General features: G+C 41.8%; 1 protein-coding gene across 1 annotated transcript in view; it reads left to right on the plus strand.

Moving 5' to 3' along the window:
• The window catches only part of cntnap3 (contactin associated protein family member 3), a 332581-nt gene that overhangs the window by 254849 nt on the left and 52298 nt on the right, over positions 1 to 25434 (plus strand). Inside the window, exons 18-19 of the mRNA XM_060909607.1 lie at positions 12137 to 12355; positions 23549 to 23788. Of these exons, the coding sequence (XP_060765590.1) occupies positions 12137 to 12355; positions 23549 to 23788 (459 nt within the window). The remainder of the gene's footprint in view (positions 1 to 12136; positions 12356 to 23548; positions 23789 to 25434) is intronic.

A 25434-nucleotide genomic window follows, 5' to 3' on the forward strand; every position in this document is an offset into this window, starting at 1 on the left:
CTCCGCGACCCGGTCCCGGATAAAGCGGAAGAAGACGAGACGAGATTAGTCCTGTAGTGTGTCCAGCATACAAGTCTCTGTATAATTTGTTTGTATAGAGATTAGAACATACGGTATTACAGCAAGCACATTAATGTAAATCTGTGCTTTGACTTGCAGCCATCAGTATAGAAAATCAGTCAACACCTTCTGACCAATCAGAATTGAGAATCCAACAGTGTTATGATATAATCAAACTGAGTACAGTAAATGGTATTGAGTTCAAATATCTGGGGTCAACTGTACAAAATAATGGCGAGTGCGGAAAAGAAGTGAAGAAGAGAGTGCAAGGCAAGCAGGTTGGAATGGATGGAGAAGAGGGTCAGGAGTGATTTGTGACAGAAGGCTGCCAATAAGAGTGAAAGGGAACGTGTACAAGACAGTAGTAAGAGCAGCCATGTTGTATGGTTTGGAGACAGTGGCACTGACAAAAAGACAGGAGGCTGAACTGGTGGCAGTGTTGTAGTCGAGTCACTAAACCTTGAGTCCGAGTCCAGTCTCGAGTCCCCAGTGTGCATGTCTGAGTCATTAAAGAAAATGTCGAGTCGAGTCCGCTATTGATCCGAGTCGAGTCCGAGAACAAGACTCCATCCGTACCATTTGACGGTGGCTGTTGCTGCCTTTATGTGAAAGCGTCTCTGCTACTGTGTTGGACTAACGTTGCTGCTTGACTGCCCCATTTTAGTTAACAGGCTACAGATAAAAAGCTTGTTCATCGCTCAGCAAGCCACGCCCACTATCAACAGGGCAAATAACATGAGAGAGGGCTAACACTCGCTAGTTCATCGCTCAGCAAGCAAGCCCCGCTATCAACAGGGCAATGAACGTAGCGTGTCACTGACTTCTCTGGGTGTGGTCTCACCAAATGACGATTGAAGTTCAAGGTTGTCTCAGTCGTCTCCTTGATAGCTCTTTACATATGGAACACACAGCAGTGCATTTTTTCCCCACTGTACGAGGAGTCTGTATAAGCAAAGCAGACAATCCTAGCGGCGTTCTCTCCAGGCGTTTTAGCGCCATTAACGTTAGTTTGTTCCTGAACATGACGTATGAACAGGTGAATGTGCATTCTCTTGCACAAAATCAGTATAAAATTAGTGTAGATATAAATATAAATATCTTACACCAAATTATTACGGTACGTTACAAAAAATAAAGAAAAAAATCAGAGTCCGCGTCTCCAATTTATGAGTCTGAATGCAGTTAGTGCACGAGTCCAAGTCCAAGTCATCAGTGCTCAAGTCCAAGTCAAGTCATGAGTCCTTAAAATTATGGCATGAGTCAGACTCGAGTACTACAAGCCCGACTAGAGGTAGCAGAGATGAAGATGTTGAGATTTCCACTGGGAGTGACAAAGTTGGACAGGATTAGAAATGAGTATATTAGAGGGACAGCACATGTAGGACGGCTTGGAGACAAAATAAGAGAGGTGAGATTGAGATGGTTTGGACACGTACAGAGAAGAAATCCAGGGTATATTTGGGAAAAGAATGCTGGAGATGGAGTTGACAGGTAGAAGGAAAAAAGGAAGACCAAAGATGAGATTTATGGATGTGGTGAAGGGTTGGTGCAACGGAAGAAGATACAGAGGATAGGAGGAGATCCGCTGTGGCGATCCCGAACAGGAACAGCCAAAAGAAGAAGAATATGCCAGATTATGGAAAATGAAGGTGATTATGCAGCAAAATTTATTTGTCAATAAATCATTGTGTCTCAATTGCTTGATGAGATGTCTGAAGAATGTTTGAGAGTTACAATTTGACGAATTGATCTTAACCCATGATATGGAATGTCGAAAGCATGGGGTGTTCTCAAGGCCTAAAACAAAGTCTGGGTTGGACCTCTGACCAGGGAAACTAAGCTCAAGGTTTTTAAAGCATTATTCGAGACCATACTGTTATATGGCTCAGAATCTTGGTTCTTGACCTGGATGGTACCTATACTCATATTCTCTGGTTCTGGTTCTGGTGAGCTGCTGCATAAACTCCACAGATGGGATGCTGCAAAGAGTCCTAAACATATCCTGGCATGATTGCTGATCTAAAGATCAGCTTTATGGCAACTTACCCACCTCTCCTGCATCATCAGGATACGACACCTTGCTTTTTGCAGTCACATTATGTGGCACGACCAACCTCCGGCGCAAGTGTTGCTCTGGGAGCCCGACGCAAAGCGCAAGGTTGGTTGGCTGTGTACCACTCTGAAGATGGCACTTGAAACACAGGCTTACCGAGTGACCACCTTATCGTATAGAGGATGTGCAGTCACGTGACCCGTCCGTGTTTACTCCGTGTTTACTCCGCCATATTGGACGGCTTCAGGATTGTTTACCTTGCGCGAGTGTAATGGATCCAGGGAGTAATCCCCAAGAAAATTCCGAAAATACCCCATCTACATCGCGCGATTACTTGTCTAAGTTTGTTCAGCATCTTGAAGGTGACGTGAGGCAGCGTTACGTGGAAAAGTGTTCCAGGTTGGGGATTGCAGATCCGTACAACTTGCCGCAATCCTTGTTCAGGGAAATTCGGAGCTGCGGTGCCGGCGATTTGCCCGATCTGGCCTACCACGACATTTACAATTTTCTCATTAATCGTGTTACACTGGCAAAGCCCTCAAAGCTTACAAGAGTCTGGAAGCTTGTAAATATTTTGTTGCGGGATGCGTATCTCAACTACACCTCTGGAAGGTCCCGAAGAAGAATGTCTACTTGATAACCTCACGGGTAAGTGGCATTAAGACGTTTATCATAAAGAGACTATGCGGGACGTTTTATCGTAAGAATGTTCGAAATCTAAACTCGGTTCCAGATAATGACAGGGTTGTAAATATGTACCGGTATGTTTTTGTCTGAAAAACAGTAAACACTCCAACGCCCCCCCTAAAAAAAAAATCGGATCTGCGCAATTCAGCCGTGAAAAAGGCGCATCCGCCGTTTGCATCCCTGTTTAAACTCATAGGTTAACCGACTTTAACCGGCTAATGAGGCTCGGTGGTCGGTCAAGATTTTTTTTAGTTTTCGCCATCCCTACCATACCTGTCAACTTTGAGGTTTGAAAAAAAGGGATATTTCCCAGATTTTTAACTCAAAATAATGGAAAATTTCGGAAAGTCATACCCTTCACCAAAAGTGGGTGTGTAGTTGAATGGGGGGCAATTTTCTATCTAGTATTTGTGATTTCCTGTACTCTGGTGCATGCTGGTGATAGCCAAGACCCAAACTCAATATGCTTATGGTTTATAGAGTGCATTTGTGAATAAACTATACATTTATTTTTATTTGCTTTCAGTGGTACCAGTTATTTCCCAAATTAAGGGCTAAAATACGTATCTTATGCTAAAATAAGAAAGGTCATTATATAACCAGTCAATAAATTCAATTCCATTGCAATTTATTATGGTTTTACCATAGTCATGGCCTCGGAACACTAGATAGATAGATAGATAGATAGATAGATAGATAGATAGATAGATAGATAGATAGATAGATAGATAGATAGATAGATAGATAGATAGATAGATAGATAGATAGATAGATAGATAGATAGATAGATAGATAGATAGATAGATAGATAGATAGATAGATAGATAGATAGATAGAGTAATAAAGAGAAATATAAGATATTAAACCAAGAGTGATTTAAAATGGGTAAGTTTCAGATAGAAAATAAAATAGACAATGAGTGGATAAAAAAGTTAATACACCAATTAGTTTACACTAGGCTATTTATGAGGTCTTAGCCAGAACATACTTAATGTAAACATGTGTAGCTAACCTTTGATTATTTGGGAGGCTTTCGTTTTCCCCATGGAAAATTTCTTTGCAATAGAAGAGTCTGGGAACATTCCAGCCACGCACTTGTTGAAGTCATCAAAGAAAGAGAGGCTAATGTTTTTCTTAGCTATTAGCATCGCCATCTTCACCTCAGACCTAATCAGTGTTGCCAGATACTGCTGACGTTTTCCAGCCCAAAATATGTTCAAAACCCGCCAAAATGCACTTGAAACCGCCCAACTTGGGCGGGAAACCGCCCAATCTGGCAACACTGGACCTAATCACTTGTTCAGCCTCGCTTCCGGACGTAGTTATGTAATTACTGATGCCTGAGAGGGCGGGGACGTGAATTCATGGCCCGACTTCCTGCTGTAAACTCCTGTCAGAGGCGCGTCATGAATTCTGGACCTACCGACTTTTTTATATTGCGAAAATACGGGACTTTTATATAATGTGAAAATACGGGATATTTTCGGGAAAATAAAAAAACGGGAAGACAGCGGGAAATAAGTCAAAATAAGGGATTTCCCGGGAAAAACGGGAGGGTTGACAGGTATGATCCCTACTATGGATTGGCCTTTCAAAGGCATATATGAGCCAAAAAGATAAAACATTGTCATAGACTAGGCCAGGGTAGTAGGGCTTGGCATAGCCATTTTAAACGTTAGAGACTGTCTAGTTTCTAAGTATGCAGTTATCATTCAATCCGAAAATCAACTTAACAGATGTACTAGGAGTATTGAATTAGAAGATTACACCTACCTGATATGAAGTGTTCACTACAAATTCGGCTGGTAGAACTGGGGTACCAGTTTTCTCTTTGCACAGCGGACACCCATTTTGCGCGTCTCTCCTCGTCTGCGGGGAATCTATAAAATGACAGGCCGTCCTTTTGGCCCTGTCTATTGGTACAACCAAATGCTGAACAAGATATAACCATTCTCGAAAGATCTACTCCCACACACTTGATAATTAGAACGGGTTCATCTAAGTTCTATGCGCGACCTTGCCGTCCAAAATGGCAGATAAACAAATATCACGTGACCTCGTGACGTCACGTGCACGCTCTCTATAGCCAAAGTAACGGGGGGAAAAAATCCTGTTAGTGCTCTTCATCTGCAGCAAAACAAAGGCGCGATCGAGAAGTGTGTGTTTGTTCACTTGAGATTTTTCACTGCTTGTCTCTGTTCGTATGTTTGTTCTTTTTTATTTGACAATCCTATTTACAAAACGCATGTGGCTCTTATCCTCGACGGAAAAATAATCTCGAGAAGCCGTCGCCTGAATATACAGACACAGTGAAACGCTGCCTCTCAGGGGAAATTTCAGCACTGAGGCGAGACATTTTTCTTCTCTTTTTGTTTTGAAACCCACTTGAGTGTAAATAATCATGCCTGCCTGTCTTGTCATTGCATCTGAGTTGTGACTTGTGCAGCGCACGCCACACAACTCCTGTAAATGTTCACAGGATTTTCATAGCCTTTAACCTCATTAAAACGAAAAAGAAGTGGAAAATACTTGCCACATAACGAGTTCGTGTGATGGATGAGTGTAGAGCGGGAGAGGACCTGAACATGGTCCGGAAGCTCGTTCTGCTATAATGACAAATTCTTTAGCTGAGAGAGCTCAATTAACCTCCTATTGTTCTGAGTCAAGTAAGATGTTAACCCGAAAAAGGACGCCTAGGAAGCCGAGTACGGTGGCAGCATGTGATGAAACGAATAACAGCTTGACGGCTTTCGCTAGATTTTTGCTATCTATCATCGAATATCTTTGCAAAGAGGTGATCATTCTTTCAGTGTGTGCACGTTTTCTTTGCTTGTATTCACCCTTTGGTTGGAGTCGCTGCACTGTTTCTGTGGCGAACAAAGACCTGCTTAGATGTGCTATGAATAATAAAGAGGTCATAACACATGATCAGCAATTTCATAGCATTGTTCTTGGCAGCAGAGAGGCGCTCGATGACAAGAAGGTGCACTGTTTCGCTCCCTCTTCTCCAAATGTGTGTTCGAGCCAGGGACAATTCCTACCTAAAATAAGCAAAACAGCTGCTACAGGAAGGCTTTCAGGTGGAAAGAGATGATGGATTATTGAAGACGAACACACGGACAGCTGGCGTTAAACGTACACCATGAGCAGAAATGCCTTCTTTGTTATTACCGTATACGTAATATCACCGTAGCAAGCCTGAATCCACGAGGAAACAGTTTAAACTTGACAAGTCACCAGAGTTGAATTGTGTTGACGCAAGTGTAATGTTATCCCAGGCTACCTGAAATAAACATATTCATTTTTGAAACGCACCCCAAAGTGTTTTGCTCTAAACGCTCAGCTGAATTTAATTCCATTTGAGAAATTGCAACACAGAGGTCTTGCCAGCTAGAAAGGAAAAGCATCAAGTTTCTTTCATCTCCGACTGTAAACCTCAAGCGTCAGGGTGTTCTCATCCAAAAGCAGATTAAAAAAAAGAGAGAGAGAGAGAGAGATTAAAGACCGACAGCTTTCTCTTCTCACTTAATTTTCCTTCCCTGGCTTTATTTTCAAGTCGCTACACACCTTGTGGAAATAAACTTCCAGTTTAATTTCTTCCCAGACTTTATCTTTAATGCTTTTGATAATCATATCTCATTACAACAGTGAAGCAAATCACCCAGAGCTTTGGTGCACATTTGAAAGAGAAACTAATTTTAACTAGAGATACGATATTATACTGGTATGACAACGTTATTTCCAGCTGCCTAAAATAATAAAATGTCCTATTAGATTTTTTTTTTTTTTTTCAATCAGGGAAGTCTGTTTTTTATCGATATTCAACATCTCAGTTGGCAATGTCAACACTGGTTGGATTAGCTGCTGAGGACAACTCAAAAGCCTCATGCTTTTATTATTAATGCGCTACATTTAACAGTTATTCCACAAAATCGAGTCGTACATGAGCTGATAGCCGACGAGGCGCGTAGCACCGAGTCGGCTATAAGCCACGTACGACAAGATTGAGTGGAAGAACTGATTTATTCTATCCGCATTCACTGGATTTTGAGAAACAGAGCATTTTTATTTTTTTTTGCAAATTCAGTAAATTAAAACTTTATACAAAACGTCTGACAAAATCATTTCCGCTAGTCTCACTGCAAAAAATTTAAAACTGAATTTGAGGAGAAAATTCCTGAATACTAGTGAAATTATCTTGCTGCATGGACAGATAATTTTACTTGACAAGACATCTTGGAATAAGTTGGTTACAATCTAGAACTAGTTTTAATAATCTTATGGTGATGATACACGGGGCAACTTTTTGGGCAATGTTGCCGAGCGATGTTGCTGGCAACGGGCAGCTAGGTGAGACACAGGGCAACTTTTCAGGGCAACTAACAATGGGCAACAACAGTTGGCAACAGCAGTTTACAGTTAGCTAAAAAAAATCGATGTCTTAATTTTTGCTGTGACCATTTAATCAAGCTGTCTGTTGTTTTTTAGAGCTTTGGTGAGGTAAATTCCTCCATATAGAATATTAAAATAACAACTTACCGGCGTAAAAACAGATGAGGAGTCTCTCCATCTCTTCACTCCACTGACACTGAGCGGCCGCCATATTTGTTTGAAATTTCTGATCCGAACCTCATCGGAGGTCACATGACTCGATACTCGTGTTCTGATTGGCTTATCTCAAAAAGTTGCCAGAGATTATCAAAACCATTCAGAAAGAAACAATGTTGCCCAATCTCAATAGAAAAGAGTCAAAACGCAATTGCCCAGCAACATTGCTCGGCAACATTGCCCAAAAAGTTGCCCCGTGTATCATCACCATCAGAGTTGGTGTCTTGTTTTCTTCTACACTGCAAAAATGGTATCTTAAGTTAGAATATCTTGAATATAGTTGAAATGAGGGCGGCACGGTGGTGTAGTGGTTAGCGCTGTCGCCTCACAGCAAGAAGGTCCTGGGTTCAAGCCCCGGGGCCGGCGAGGGCCTTTCTGTGTGGAGTTTGCATGTTCTCCCCGTGTCCGCGTGGGTTTCCTCCGGGTGCTCCGGTTTCCCCCAAAGACATGCAGGTTAGGTTAACTGGTGACTCTAAATTGACCGTAGGTGTGAATGTGAGTGTGAATGGTTGTCTGTGTCTATGTGTCAGCCCTGTGATGACCTGGCGACTTGTCCAGGGTGTACCCCGCCTTTCGCCCGTAGTCAGCTGGGATAGGCTCCAGCTTGCCTGCGACCCTGTAGAAGGATAAAGCGGCTAGAGATGAATGAGTTGAAATGATCTAGTATTTCCTATTAGAAGAAAACAAGACACCAACTCTGAGATTATTAAAACTAGTTCTAGATTGTAACCAACTTATTCCAAGATGTCTTGTCAAGTAAAATTATCTGTCCATGCAGCAAGATAATTTCACGAGTATTAAGGAATTTTCTCCTCAAATTCAGTTTTCAGTTTTTTGCAGTGCTCAGCTCTATGGACCCATCCCACGTGACGTCACGACAAATGCGGCTGCCATTTTGGACATGAACTACCAGTAGTCTACCACAGCCAACAACGAGGAACGACGGCGAAGCATCGAAAGGAATATAGCCATCAAAGAAAGTTTTTACTTTCAGCAAGACTTCCATCATGCCATTATATTGTTGTGCACCTGGATGTAGTAACCATCAACACACAAGGCAAGATTTATCATTTTATCGGATCCCGACAGATGCTGACCGACGGAAAAGATGGATGGTCTCTAAAATATTGGCAAAATGATGTTTCTTGACATAGCAATCGTGTGTAACGGGAAGCATTTGCATATCCGAAGTGTTGTGTTTACATCAAAGATAAAATAAACCGATATGACAACGACTGCTGCTGCCAGGTTGGGGACACAAACTAGTAGAAAGGAAGTGTGCCAACAGACTTCCTTTGTGGTCGATTCTGCTTTAAGGTAAGATGCATTTAATTATTCGTCTGCTGTGGGTTTGGAATCAGTAGCCTGACCGATTCGTTCATGTTTGTGGCGCCATTTGTTTGTTGACGCGTGTTGAAATGGAAGATTGGTTGTTGACATGATTTCCAGTGATGCTTTGGTGCTGCTGTGGATCAGATGTGTTGAGTAGCCTGACTGTTTTGTTTTATTTTCTTGCGTGTGGTATCATTGTTGACGCGAGGTTGTTTTTTGAACATGCCAATGCGGACACGATTTCCCCTGATGAGTTATGACTTCAAACGCGATGCGTGTGTGGAGGTGTGGAGTCCGCGTGATATGTGCGTAAGATAGGCTTCTCATGTGTTTGGAGATCCGCGCTCTGAGGCAAGCGCAAGCACCCCCCCCGGGAAAAAAAGGGACCCCCCGAAAATATCGGCATAGTTCGAACACTGGGTTGGAGAAAGTAATGGCAAATAGTGAGTGCACAAGCCATAGAAGGTAAACTGTACACAGCGCCAGGGCAGTGTGATGGTATGTCTACTTTTAGATTGTGTTAGCTTATCAGTGAACACACTCGTCACTCGACGAGTTTCACGTCTTTACGACGGATACTTAAATGTGTGTTAGGTATTATTGTTGCAGTCTAAGCAGTCATTGTAGCAGCTAAATGAGCGAGAACCGAAAGGGTCTGTGCCATAAACCGTTATTTCTTCATGTCCAAAATGGCGGTCGCGTTTACGAAGGTCACGTGAGTGGGAAGGGTCTATACCAAGCTATAGGTGCCAGTGGGGGTAATTCAACTGTCTATATTAAAGAAAAATGGGAAAAAGAGCTTGGAATAGAAATAACAGAAGATGACTGGTATAAAGTGTGCAAGGTTCAACATTCAGCCACTAGCTCCAGGGTATGGCGAGAATTTGGGTGGAAGAACATTATAAGGTTTTTCATAACACCAAAGATTAAGGGGAGATACACACCAGATCAGAAATCATGTTGGAGGTTGTGTGGTCAAGTGGAGGCAGACCATACACATGTATTTTGGAAATGTCAAAAGATGGAGGGATACTGGGAGGGAGTCTGGAGTGTGCTGAGGGAGATTCTGGGATATGAGATACCTAAGACTTGTTTGGTATTATATCTGGGGAACATCCCACAAGAGTGGGTACAAGGAGAAGATAAATACCTGGTGAAAGTATTATTGGTGGCTAGCAGGAAGGCAATTACAAGGGCCTGGTATAAGGTAGACCCCCCAACTAGAGATCAGTGGCTGAGCATTGTGGAGGAGATTTATGATATGGAGAGGTTCACACATACCGTACCTTGAGAATGAGGGAGGAACAGTTTGAAAGGAAATGGGAGAAATGGAATTATTACAGAAGGGGTAAGGATAATACCACTAGAAATTATAGTCATGACAACTGAACAAGACAGAATTGTTGCATTGTGACTGAATGAGAGGACCTATAAACTGTTAATGGAGGGGTTTTTTTCTTTGTTGTTTGTTTTTTGTGTATTATTGTATTTGAATGAAAAAATCCAATAAAAATTAAAGTAAAAAAAAAATCATTTCCGCTTAGAGTGTAAACAAACCAGCGAAATGACAGGAGCAATTTGTGAAAAATCCTATAATAATAATTCTTGAAAAATAGAAAAATATATGAGTGATTCCACGCTTATGGGTACTGAAATGGGGACATGAACTTATTTTTAAAAATTCACCTAAAACCATTTCTTTTTTTACCATCAGGTCACAAAACATCTCATCTCATCTCATCTCATTATCTCTAGCCGCTTTATCATTCTCCAGGGTCGCAGGCAAGCTGGAGCCTATCCCAGCTGACTACGGGCGAAAGGCGGGGTACACCCTGGACAAATCGCCAGGTCATCACAGGGCTGACACATAGACACAGACAACCATTCACACTCACATTCACACCTACGGTCAATTTAGAGTCACCAGTTAACCTAACCTGCATGTCTTTGGACTGTGGGGGAAACCAGAGCACCCGGAGGAAACCCACGCGGACACGGGGAGAACATGCAAACTCCACACAGAAAGGCCCTCGCCGGCCACGGGGCTCGAACCCGGACCTTCTTGCTGTGAAGCGACAGCGCTAACCACTACACCACCGTGCCGCCCGTCACAAAACATGTAATCTTTAATGAATGATATGTTAAAAGATAACTTTAATTTTCTGAGATGTAATAAAAACATATTTATATGCCAAAGTCAAGCCTATGAGTTCCAAAATGATGTCTGTTACATTACTTCTGTTACGATTGTCCATCTCGCGTCTGTTACAAATTAATTACAATCTAGCTATATACCATGTTAATCTTATTGAAAGAATGTGTATGTTTATTCTACTACACATGTTTATTAATTATATTTGCTAAAACATCACCTTCCTATGTTTCAAAAAGTAATTCTACATTGTTAAAATTGAGAATATATATGTCCACAACACTTCTGTTACGTTCTGACTTTGGCATATAAATATGTTTTTATTACATCTCAGAAAATTAAAGTTATCTTTTAACATATCATTCATCATAAAAAAGAAATGGTTTTAGGTGAATTTTTAAAATAAGTTCATGTCCCCATTTCAGTACCCATAACCGTGGAATCACTCATATACGTTCTTATCGTCAAATACTTTTATTCCATATTTTGCTGCTTTTTTTTATTTTTTATTTTTTGGGGTTTTGTTTTCGAATAGTTTTTATTTCGTCCTTGGTTGGTTCAGCAACAAGATCTGCCATTTCTTCTTCTTCTTTAGGGTTTTTTGCAGTTGGCAAATCAATTTAAAAGTGCATTACCACCACCGACTGGGCTGGAGCGTGGAACAGGAGATATTGGGCAGGGGGACGACGGCTCACTCTATTCTTTTAGCTATGTTTATTTCTTTTAAATACTTGATAACAAAGCCACCGTTTTTGTTTTTCTCTACTCACGGTATATGAGCTGATATCCTAGTAGTAGAGTAGCCAATCAGAGCGTGCGATTACTCATATCCAGTGAATGTGGATAGAATAAAATCATTTTCTATCTTTTCTATAGTAAAAGCTCATAAACATGGACGTGTATGACAGATGCATGTTATTGTTTAACAAAGAAAAAATGTGTTAATATGGTGAACTTTTCTGTCAGGAAGTGTTCATGTAATATGTATGGAAGGAGTCTCAGGTGCTGACTTAGTATCAAAACATAATGAGAATGATGACATAGTAACATCACAAGTTGCATTTCTTTTGACTTATTAACTACAAAAGGAAAAAAATACACTGGTTATGGAACGACTACTTGTTTCATGGACGTTTCACAGCATTAAAAGTACCTATAAATGGATAAAAGTATGAAATCATTCTTTAATAAGTGAATTAATTCAAAAAACATCCATCAAATAAGGTCCCTGTGTCTCTTTCCAGTGCCGACTGAAGTCGTTTTCTCCTTTGACGTGGGGAACGGCCCGCTTGAGGTGCGTGTAAAGACTCCGGTCCCTTTAAACGACGAGCGCTGGCACCACGTGGTGGCCGAGCGGAACGTCAAAGAGGCGTCTCTGAGTGTGGACAACTACCCAGGATCAGTGCAGAAAGCCCCCACTGAGGGTCATATCCATCTCCAGCTCAATAGCCAGCTCTTCGTGGGTAAGAGAAACAGTTCACAAATTTATAATCATAAACCTTTCTTTTGTACAGAGAGCAAAAAAGGCAATACAAAAAATACAAAATCAACAAATACAGCAAGACTGTGTCAGTCCTCAGAGTCTGGGTTCGGGTCTCAACAGGGTCATGCAGAGTATTTTAAATACTGAATATACTGTGCCTTCCTAAATGTATTCAGTCATGTATTCTGTTGCAACACATAAAAGGTCATTTATTCAGAATATCAGCATAATTACATAAATGTCCATCAATAAAAAATGGACAGATGATGCAGTATATGCTTATTGACATTAAAGCAAAATGATAATACTTAGAAATTTGTCCTGGATTTGTGTATTGATACTTAGAATCTTGGCATGGGCCTCAGCTTTGATTCTTGGACTCTTGGCCTGGGCCACAGCTTTGATACTTGGACTCTTGGCCGGGATCTCAACCTTGATACATGAATTGTTGGCCTGGGTCTCAGATTTGATATTAGACTCTTGGCCTGAGTTTTACCTTTGATACTTGGACTGGGACTTAGTCTTGTTACTTACTGTAGGTTCCTGGCCTGGGTTTCAACTTTGATACCTACATAGATTCTTGGCCTGGGTCTGTGCATTGATACTTAGCTTATCAAACTGTTCCTCAGCTTTAATACGGTATATGTATTCTTGGCCTAGGTCTCAACCTTGATGCTTCGACTCTTGGCCAGGGTCACAGCCTTGATACCTACAGAGATTATTGGCCTGGGTCTCAGCATAGACACTTAGACTTTTGGCCTGGGTCTCAGCTTTTATATTAGACTCTTGGCCTGGGTTTTACCTTTGACACTTAGACTCTTGGTCTGGGTCTCAGCATTGATGCTTTGATCGTTGACCGGGGTCTCAGCATAGACACTTAGACTTTTGGTCTGGGTCTCAGCTTTTATATTAGACTCTTGGCCTGAGTTTTCTGTCTTGGATGGGATCACCACCTTATCGTGATAAGGCAGTTTGCATGTCCCTGTGGCCATAAGAGCCATGTCAGCCGGAGTCTTGTACTCCTGGTAAGGTCACCCATGATGAACAGGTCGAAGGGCAAGGACAGACAAAGAGTGATCCCCTGGTCCTCCAGGTTGAGGGTTGAGCTGAGGACTGATAACCCTCTCCCTTTAAAAAAATAAAATAAATAAAAACATTAATATGGAAACCAGAAACAGAGCAAACCTTCCAAGTCTTTGGGATGCTGTGGCCTCACCTCACAACAGGAGAGACTCCATGAAGCAAGAGGGTCAAAACCAAGAGGAAGCCCTTAAGCAGATCAGGCCATTGATGCACCCAAAAAGAAAATGAATATTGCCAACTGGAAGGTACCGACTCTGTATGGAAGTGGAAATGTCGCACAAGTTGTGAGAGAGATGACAAGCAGAGGGATAGACATCTTGGGGATAAGTGAAACACACTGGGCTGGACAAGGAAAAGTTTAGCTTGCAGAGGGAGAAACTATCATTTCTGTGGAAGGGATGAGAACAGCCACAGAGAAGGAGTAGGCATACTGATGTCAAAAAGAACAGCAAGATCACTGATCGGTTGGACCCCAATAAGTGATAGGCTCATCCAAACCAGGTTCTTTTCCAAACATTTTAAGTTGACATTTGTACATATACAGGCACCCACAGAAGATGCAGATGATCAAATGAAGGATGAGTTCTATATAAGGCTACAGGATGTAATGGATAGAAGGAATGCACATGATATGTTTGTATGATTGTCACTGGTGATATGAATGCTGGTGGCACGGTGGTGTAGTAGTTAGCACAGTCGCCTCACAGCAAGAAGGTTCTGGGTTTGAGCCCAGTGGCCGACGGGGGCCTTTCTGTGTGGAGTCTGCATGTTCTCCCCATGTCTGCGTGGGTTTCCTCGCAGACACGGGGAGTGTGGGAGTGTGCTTTGGTTTCCCCCACAGTCCAAAGACATGCAGGTTAGGCTAACTGGTGGTTCTAAATTGACCGTAGGTGTGAATGGTTGTTTGTCTCTATGTGTTAGCCCCGCAATGACCTGGCGACTTGTCCAGGGTGTACCCCACCTCTCGCCCATAGTCAGCTGGGATAGGCTCCAGCTTGCCCGCGACCTTGCACAGGATAAGCGGTTGCAGATGATGGATGGATGGATGGATGGATGGATGGATGGATGGATGGATGGATGGATGGATGGATATGAATGCCAAAGTGGGAAATGACAACAGGCATTATGAAACGGTTATGGGTTAGGAAGAAAGAATGATGATTGTGAACAGCTGTATGAAATGTGTGACCTGAATGAGCTTGTTATAACAGGAACATTATTCCCACATAAGGCAATTCACAAGGAAATGTGGGTCTCTCCAGATGGAACAACCAAGAATCAAATAGGCAATGTGTTAGATAACAAGCACTTTAAAAATTCAGTGAAAGAAACTAGAGTATACAGGTCAGCAAACATTGGAAGCAGACATTATCTTGTATGGACAGCAGAGGAAGTTTTGGTTAGGCCACGAAAGAAAAAGAAACCATGGATCAGCAAAAATTCATGGAGGCTGGTAGATAAAAGGGAGGAAATCAACAAGAAAATCCTAAGCACACACTCAGAGAGAGTCCAAAAAAAAAACAGCTAAGAGAGAAGTATAAAGATAACAACAAAGGAGGGAAAAGAAGTTTGAAAGCAGACAAAAATAAATGGATTGAAAACATTGCAAGTAAAGCAGAAGAGGCTGCAAGAAGCCAACACATGAAAACATTATATGGGCTGACAAAGATCATATGCAGTGAAAGACCTAGGCAAGGTACAGCAGCTATAGACAAAAATGGTAATCTCATCAGTGGCAAAAAGGAGGTTCTTTCAAGCTGGACAGAATACTTTAAAGAGGTGCTAAATAGAGAAGAGCCAGATAACCCTATAACCAACAATGGCGAATATGGACCAGATGAAGTGATTGAAGACATTTCAGTCAGCGAACTATCTATAGAAGAAGCAAGAATTTATAAAAAAGGTTACAAAATGGAAAATTGCCACAAATTGATTCCATCATCACAGAGCAACTGAAAGCAGACGTAGACTTTTCAGCAACTAAGATCCATGAACTACTGAAGGCAATATGGAGAGATGAGAAAATCCCAGATAGTTGGAAGAAAGAACTTATCATCAAACTGGCAAAGAAAGGGAATCTCAAAGAATTCAAGAGGCGTCACTCTACTCTCCACAGTGGGAAAGCTACTTAGCAGGATTATTATTGATCGGATAAGAGGCAAAGTAGATAATAGGCTGAAGAAGGAACAGGCAGAATACAGGAAAGGCAAGGGCACAACAGAACGAGTCTTCATATTTTGTAACATCATTGAACAAGTAAATGAGTGGCAAGCAACATTGAATCTAAGCTTCATATACTTTGAAAAGGCTTTTGATTCTATTCACTGCAAAAGCCAGTGGATGGTAATGAGAAAGTATAGAATACCAGACAAAATTGTGAGAATAGTGAAACTATTCTATGAAGATTTTCAGTGTGCTGTAGAAGACCAAGGAGAAGCAGGAGACTGGTTCAGTATTAAAACCAAAGTGAAACAAGGATGTAACATGTCCAGTTTTATATTTTTAATCATTATGGATTGGGTTATGGCCAATAGGACAGTTGGCAGTGGTGAGAACAGCATAAGATCGAAGTTAACATCGAAATTCGATGACCTAGGCTTTGCAGATGATATTTACCAGTCCTATTATATGGTTATGAGATGTGGAAAATGAACAAGGGAAACAATAAAACATTTGATGTGTTTCATAGCAAGTACCTATGAAGACTGCTCAAAATACCCTGGCAAGGTCATGTAAGAACAGCAGCATTACTAGAGAGAGCAAGTATGAAACCATTGAATGAGGAGATAAAGTGTCATAGATAGAAGATGATAGGCCACATTATGAGATCAGGATCAGAACAGCAACTGCAACATAGCAATGACCTCGGCCCCAGAAGGCAAAAGAAAAAGAGCTGGAGACCAAAAATAACCTGGAGACGAACAGTGGAGAAAGAGAGAGAGGAAACGGGTAGAAAATCCTGGAATGAAGTGCGAAAAGTAGCAGCTGACAGGGAGAGGTGGAAGCGCTCTGTGAAGGCCTTTATGTGCCATGAGGCACAAAGCAAATAGGTAACTGGTAACTTAGCCTTGGCTTTACCTTTGACACTTAGACTCTTGGTCTGGGTCTCAGCATTGACACTTAGATTATTGTCCTGGATCTCAGCGTAGACATTTAAATTCTTGGCCTGGGTCTCAGGTGTGATATTAAACTCTTGGCCTGGGTTTTACCTTTGATATTTAGACTCTTGACCCATTTCTTTGCATTGACACTTAGATTGTTGGTCTGGGTTTCAGTGTAGACACATAGACTCTTAGCCTGGATCTCAACTTTAATATTAGATGCTTGGCCTGGGTTTTACCTTTGACATTTAGACTCTTGGTCTGGGTCTCAGCATTGACACTTAGATTGTTGGCCTGGGTCTCAGCATTGACACTTTGACTCTTGGCCTGGGTCTCAGGTTTGATATTAGATACGTGGCCTGGGTTTTATCTTTAATATTTAGATTTTTGGCTGTGACTCAGTCTTTGTACTTAGGGTCCTGGCCTAGGGCTCAGGTTTGATATTATATTCTTGGCCTGGGTTTTATCTTTGATGCTTAAATTCTTGACCTGGGACTCATCTTTGATTCTTGACCCGGGACTCAGCCTCGATGCTTAGATTCTTGACCTGGACTCAGCGTTGATGCTTAGATTCTTGGTCTGAGACTCAGTACTTACAATGTGGGTTTTGGGTTTAACAGTAACACTCATTGTTAGTACTCATAGTCTTCGGTCTCAGTATTCAGAGTTTTGGTTTTGGTGTTCGTATTTTTTTATCTTAATGTCAGCTTTGATCTAGAACTTAACATTAATAGTTTTGCTCTGCATCTCAACTCTCAGAACCTTGGTCTGATCTAGGGTTTGATATGCTGAGTCTGGGGGTTTCAACACACGAGGCTAGATATGCTCAGCTTTTGATGGCTGATTTCAGGAGAAAATGCTAGTGTTGGTGGTGCTATTTGTGTTTTGATGGTGGCAGTGGAGAGGACTATCTAACACATCAGTTAATGTACTGGTGGTCAGTGCATGTGATGTGCTTTCCCCTCATGTTCCCGTCTTGAGCTTGTTTTTAAAATTAGTGCTATATGTTGTTGTATGAATATATTTCTGTCCATGAGTTGGTCAAAGATATCTTATGATTATTATGACAAGATGTCATAGTAATACAAGACCATTTTAGGTTCTCGGTGAAAGAACTTGGTGAAAAACGTCGTGTTTTAATACTGATTGTCCATTGGGCTGCTTTTGGTACACATACCTATCCATCCATTATCCATAATTGCTTATCCTGTGCAGGGTTGCAGGCAAGCTGGAGCCTATCCCAGCTGACTATGGTATACCCTGGACAAGTTCATCATAGGGTTGACACATAGAGACAAACAACCATTCACACCTACAGTCAATTTAGAGCCACTATTTAGCCTAACCTGCATGTCTTTGGACTGTGGGAGAAACTAGCACACCCAGAAGAAACCCACGCAGACATGGGGAGAACATGCAAACTCCACACAGAAAGGCCCCCGTTGGCTACTGGGTTTGAACCCAGAACCTTCTTGCTATGAGGCGACAGTGCTAACCACTACACCGTCATGCCGCTGTACACAGACCTAGCAATTCTTATTATACCATATGCTACTTCAGGGAAATGTACATCAGTTTGCTCACATCTAACAAAGAAATTCAGTGCACATGAATATGACATTTATGACAATAACTTGACTTGATTTACTTGACTTATGGCGGCTTCCAGGACCGAGCATTAAGGGTGTTCTGCCACAGCGGTCTATCAGCCATAAGCACCTTTATCTCACCAGTGTTATCAAGTCCAGTGTCCCCACAGAGTGTATCTACAAAGGTTAGGTGTGGTCTCCCTCTAGAGCGGTGTCCATGGAGAGGTTCCCAGAGGACTAGCTTGTGGACTACTAGATCTTCATGCCGCACTATATATCCTGCCAGTCTCATACACCGTAGACGCTGTTGCCCTAAACCTTCCCCAAGGAAGAGGGGTGGGAGCTGATCACTGGTGGTCCTTGCAGCAGCCCAGTGAAAAAAACCTATGACAATAAATTCCAATTTTCTCAGTGTTACAGGAGGTGCAGTTGACCACAAGAAAAATGGAATATGGTTACACAGTTTATTCATATTACTGCGCTCCACAATGTTTACTTGGGTTGTGTCCAAAAAAAAGTACACATTTTAAATTTGTCTCATCAGCAGCCTGTGTGAACAGTTAGTTCACTAATTGGCCTAGAGGAAGCCCTGTATGCATCTGTATAATTAAACTGTCTGGTCATGTTTCATGGGGATGTTGATGTGGAGTTTTATTAGCTAATGTAGATTTGGATTTTAATCAGTGAAATAAATAAGTATAGTCTAAATACATCATCGCTGCAGAAAGTATGCATGAAATTCGACAAGAATTACCTTGACAAGTTATTGTTGCAAGGCCTCTGTTTCATTGGCAGTAATGAGTATAATTTGAACACATAATTTCTTCATCATAAATAGCTTAGATAAGGACATGCTGTTAATTAATAGGCTACAAAACTGGCAGAGTATTACTAGGAAGCCACTTGTGTAATCTTACTCTGACTGCTATTCTTGATTTCAGCCCAGTTGGTATTTTTGCTTTCTTGTGGAAAAAAATAATAAACTGAATTTTGATATAGAATGCTTATGTGTTTGTGAAGGTTTTCAGTCATCCAGGTCATCGTAAACCGTAGGTGCTAAGGAAGGCAACTGGACTTGCTTGAAATTCTTGAAGACGTTTCACCTCTCATCCAAAAGGCTTCTTCAGTTCTGCCTGACTAGTGGGGAGTTCCAGGTATTTATCCTCTAGTGGACCAGAAGCAACGCTAAGGAGAGTCATTGAGGTCACATGGGTCATTGACCCTTTCAGTCATCCTGTAGGTGTTAGGGTCACTGGAGGCCGGGTGTGAATGGTGGTAGCAGCCTAGAGGGTCATGAGGATGATCTGTGGGTCGTTGGCTCTCTCTGCCATCATGTGAGTCATGGAAGTCAGCTGAATCTTGGTGTGGATGTGTATTCAGTTTTCTGGGAAGTGTGCCAAGGACTGCATTGTAGGTAGCTGATAAGTGGTGTCTCAGACCACCTCCTTTGTTCAGTGATGGTTGTTCCAGGTTGACAAAGATAGCTTCTTTTACTCCTCTTTCAAATTCTCTGACTAGAATGCGTACATTGCAGTCCTGAAACAAAGGTCCTTTGTTATTGAGATGAAGATAGACTGCAGAGTCCTGGTCTGAGAAACTGGCTCTCCTACCATATGTTGAGCCATGCACTTGTGAAGCGGTTGTTTTGTTTCCCCAATGTACAGGTCTGTGCATTCCTCACTGCATCGAATTGCATACACTACGTTGTCCTGTTTGTGTCTGGGTATTCTGGCCTTAGGGTGGACCAATTACCTGGAACTCCCCACTAGTCAGACAGAACTGAAGAAGCCTTTTGGACAAGAAGTGAAACATCTTCAAGAATTTCAAGCAAGCCCAGTTGCTTTCTTTAGCACCTATGGATGCTTATGTGGTTCTTTGTTAAGTTAAGGAGGAAGAGACCCTGAAATACTTGTATATGAATCTTTGAATATGTATAATTAACATATGACCATCAGAGATGTCTCATCTCATCATCTCTAGCCGCTTTATCCTTCTACAGGGTCGCAGGCAAGCTGGAGCCTATCCCAGCTGACTACGGGCGAAAGGCGGGGTACACCCTGGACAAGTCGCCAGGTCATCACAGGGCTGACACATAGACACAGACAACCATTCACACTCACATTCACACCTACGGTCAATTTAGAGTCACCAGTTAACCTAACCTGCATGTCTTTGGACTGTGGGGGAAACCGGAGCACCCGGAGGAAACCCACGCGGACACAGGGAGAACATGCAAACTCCACACAGAAAGGCCCTTGCCGGCCACAGGGCTCGAACCCGGACCTTCTTGCTGTGGGGCGACAGTGCTACCCACTACACCACCGTGCCGCCCTCCATCAGAGATGTTCAAGGTTTATTTTGTAATGAAATTGTGTTGACTTTTTTTTATTTCAACTTATTTATTTAAGCTATTCTTTCTTGGTCTATTTTCACTTTAGTTAACAGTTTACTACATTACCCACAAAGCCACTGGACTACCTGCTGATAGTTGCACCACTGGGATTTAGCCATCACGTCATATGAGGTCAAGTTCCAAGGCTTCGAGTTTCATGCTAATACTGGAATTAAAGCCATCATGCTCATCTCTTAGATACTGGTAGCTATGTAGCTGAGTCAAGTTTGATTCAAACATGCCATATAGCTACTGTACATTGCATTCTAGAGTTCAACATTTACCCCAATATCTCCAATATGTCAATACTGGATTTCTCATTTCTTATCCATTATTTTTTGAGATTGTTGATTTTTTTCTTCCTATTAAACACCACTGTAAATGTGAGCTCGTAAACGATGTAAATATAAACATCTTTATTGTATTGCATTTATTTCTTTTTGAGAGATTCTCTCCTTGTGTGTTGTGTTGTATACTCTCTTTCAAGGCTCTATTTCAAGAATTTCTTACTCAGTTCAGCCTAGAGTCACCTGCGTTTAAAAAAAAAAAAAATTATATATATATACACACACACACACACACACACACACACACACACACACACACACACAGGAGCAAAAAAGTATTTAGTCAGTCACCAATTGTGCAAGTTCTCCCACTTAAAAAGATGAGAGAGGCCTGTAATTTTCATCATAGGTACACTTCAACTATGAGAGACAAAATGAGAAAAAAAAATCCAGAAAATCACATTGTCTGATTTGTAAAGAATTTATTTGCAAATTATGGTGGAAAATAAGTATTTGGTTAATAACAAAAGTTCATCTCTGTACTTTGTTATATACCCTTTGTTGGCAATGACAGAAGTCAAACATTTTCTGTAAGTCTTCACAAGGTTTTCACACACTGTTGCTGGTATTTTGGCCCATTCCTCCATGCAGATCTCCTCTAGAGCAGTGATGTTTTGGGGCTGTCGCTGGGAAACACGGACTTTCAACTCCCTCCAAAGATTTTCTATGGGGTTGAGATCTGGAGACTGGCTAGGCCACTCCAGGACCTTGAAATGCTTCTTACGAAGCCACTCCTTCGTTGCCCGGGTGGTGTGTTTGGGATCATTGTCATGCTGAAAGACCCAGCCACGTTTCATCTTCAATGCCCTTGCTGATGGAAGGAGGTTTTCACTCAAAATCTCACGATACATGGCCCCATTCATTCTTTCCTTTACACGGATCAGTCGTCCTGGTCCCTTTGCAGAAAAGCAGCCCCAAAGCATGATGTTTCCACCCCCATGCGTCACAGTAGGTATGGTGTTCTTTGGATGCAACTCAGTATTCTTTCTCCTCCAAACACAACAAGTTGAGTTTTTACCAAAAAGTTCTATTTTGGTTACATCTGACCATATGACATTCTCCCAATCCTCTTCTGGATCATCCAAATGCTCTCTAGCAAACTTCAGACGGGCCTGGACATGTACTAGCTTAAGCAGGGGGACATGTCTGGCACTGCAGGATTTGAGTCCCTGGTGGCGTAGTGTGTTACTGATGGTAGCCTTTGTTACTTTGGTCCCAGCTCTCTGCAGGTCATTCACTAGGTCCCCCCGTGTGGTTCTGGGATTTTTGCTCACCGTTCTTGTGATCATTTTGACCCCACGGGGTGAGATCTTGTGTGGAGCCCCAGATCGAGGGAGATTATCAGTGGTCTTGTATGTCTTCCATTTTCTAATAATTGCTCCCACAGTTGATTTCTTCACACCAAGCTGCTTACCTATTGCAGATTCAGTCTTCCCAGCCTGGTGCAGGTCTACAATTTTGTTTCTGGTGTCCTTTGACAGCTCTTTGGTCTTGGCCATAGTGGAGTTTGCAGTGTGACTGTTTGAGGTTGTGGACAGGTGTCTTTTATACTGATAACGAGTTCAAACAGGTGCCATTAATACAGGTAACGAGTGGAGGACAGAGGAGCCTCTTAAAGAAGAAGTTACAGGTCTGTGAGAGCCAGAAATCTTGCTTGTTTGTAGGTGACCAAATACTTATTTTACCGAGGAATTTACCAATTAATTCATTAAAAATCCTACAATGTGATTTCCTGGATTCTTTCCCCCCATTCTGTCTCTCATAGTTGAAGTGTACCTATGATGAAAATTACAGGCCTCTCTCATCTTTTTAAGTGAGAGAACTTGCACAATTGGTGGCTGACTAAATACTTTTTTGCTCCACTGTGTGTGTGTATATATATATATATATATATATATATATATTTTTTTTTTTTTTTTTTTGAACCTTTATGTTAAGTGCCAACATTGCTGTTTTTATGACAAGATTTGCCATTGTACCTGTCCAAATGTTGCATTGTACAGTCATTTTGTGGTTCAGCGCTCTCAAATCCTCCACTGCAGTTTTCCATTTCATTTTAGCCAAATACGTTTGAAAATTAGGGCTGATGGATTTCTGTTTTTCCTGCCACATTTTCTTCCTTTGCTTGAGATGTGATGATTTGAATGCTCTGATTTGAAGACTGTTTTTTTTTCTGCTCGAAAATTTACATTAAGATGGAAAAGAGTAATACAAAGGCGGTGCCGAGTGATTGAATTTGCATGCGAAGTGAATAGCTCACCATACATAGTGCTGTAGCAATAACATTTGAAAATGATTGTTTTCTGTAGAGCAATTAACATACAAAGCAGAGTGAGGTTCTGAACTAGAAGCTGCAAGAATAACAGAAGGTTGGGCTTTGATGAGAAGAGAATAGAGCACCCTGATCATTTGTTTTGAATAGGCACGGATGCCAGGGTTGAATTCGAAGACAGAACTGCAGCGTTCAACAAAAGCCAACTTTGCCTTTTGAGTCTGTTCCACCCACAATATCCCTTTCATCATCTTATTTAAAACAGCTTCCACCATCCTTGTTGTTGACAACGGCATACCATTAGAGAACAACCCTATCTCCATAATGTCACCTTGTATAAAATATGATGTAGTACAGAAAATGTCCAGCCTGTTTGTTGTGCTCTTCAGGAGGAACTGCATCGAGGCAGAAGGGCTTCCTGGGCTGTATCCGGTCACTGAAGTTGAACGGGAAGACGCTGGATCTGGAGGAGCGAGCAAAGATCACACCTGGCGTCCGCCCCGGATGTCCAGGCCACTGCACCAGCTATGGGCACCTGTGTCAGAACCAGGGCCAGTGCCTAGACAAGCATAATGGTTTCGTCTGCAACTGTGGTGCCTCTTCATACTCTGGTACCTTCTGTCACAAAGGTAAGGCAAGCAACGGCAATTTTCTCAGCCATATTTTACACACTGTCTCTTTAAGACAGATGTTAGCCCAGAGGTTTGAGTTATCCTTGGACGCATTCGTGTTAATCAATGAAAGCTACGAAGTGGGAAGTTAGGATTTTGTACACGCTTACAAAATCCTAACAGTGCACCCTCAGTCAACCAGCTGTTGCGAAAATAGTGATTGGTTGAGGTCTGGAGGTATTACATAGGAACCCAGAAACATTTTTGACAAGAAGTTGACCATTCTTCTGTGGAAATTAGAGTAATACAGTATTACCAATGTAATTCTCTAACCTGACTGCAAATGTTGACTCTCTCATAGAAAGCATCTGGAAAAATGCAGACGTCCAACATAAAGCTGCATTCTGAATTTTTCTGTGAAGGAAATCTGCAAAATCCCTAGTTGTTTGTTCTCTGTCTGGTTGACCGAATACAACCCCGATTCCAAAAAAGTTGGGACAAAGTACAAATTGTAAATAAAAACGGAATGCAATGATGTGGAAGTTTCAAAATTCCATATTTTATTCAGAATAGAACATAGATGACATATCAAATGTTTAGACTGAGAAAATGTATCATTTAAAGAGAAAAATTAGGTGATTTTAAATTTCATGACAACAACACATCTCAAAGTTGGGACAAGGCCATGTTTACCACTGTGAGACATCCCCTTTTCTCTTTACAACAGTCTGTAAACGTCTGGGGACTGAGGAGACAAGTTGCTCAAGTTTAGGGATAGGAATGTTAACCCATTCTTGTCTAATGTAGGATTCTAGTTGCTCAAATGTCTTAGGTCTTTTTTGTCGTATCTTCCGTTTTATGATGCGCCAAATGTTTTCTATGGGTGAAAGATCTGGACTGCAGGCTGGCCAGTTCAGTACCCGGACCCTTCTTCTACGCAGCTACGATGCTGTAATTGATGCAGTGTGTGGTTTGGCATTGTCATGTTGGAAAATGCAAGGTCTTCCCTGAAAGAAACGTCGTCTGGATGGGAGCATATGTTGCTCTAGAACCTGGATATACCTTTCAGCATTGATGGTGTCTTTCCAGATGTGTAAGCTGCCCATGCCACACACACTAATGCAACCCCATACCATCAGAGATGCAGGCTTCTGAACTGAGCGCTGATAACAACTTGGGTCGTCCTTCTCCTCTTTAGTCCGAATGACACGGCGTCCCTGATTTCCATAAAGAACTTCAAATTTTGATTCGTCTGACCACAGAACAGTTTTCCACTTTGCCACAGTCCATTTTAAATGAGCCTTGGCCCAGAGAAGACGTCTGCGCTTCTGAATCATGTTTAGATACGGCTTCTTCTTTGAACTATAGAGTTTTAGCTGGCAACGGCGGATGGTACAGTGAATTGTGTTCACAGATAATGTTCTCTGGAAATATTCCTGAGCCCATTTTGTGATTTCCAATACAGAAGCACGCCTGTATGTGATGCAGTGCCGTCTAAGAGCCCGAAGATCACGGGCACCCAGTATGGTTTTCCGGCCTTGACCCTTACGCACAGAGATTCTTCCAGATTCTCTGAATCTTTTGATGATATTATGCACTGTAGATGATGATATGTTCAAACTCTTTGCAATTTTACACTGTCGAACTCCTTTCTGATATTGCTC

This window comes from Neoarius graeffei, chromosome 25 (assembly GCF_027579695.1).
Source record: "Neoarius graeffei isolate fNeoGra1 chromosome 25, fNeoGra1.pri, whole genome shotgun sequence".
NCBI lineage: Eukaryota > Metazoa > Chordata > Actinopteri > Siluriformes > Ariidae > Neoarius > Neoarius graeffei.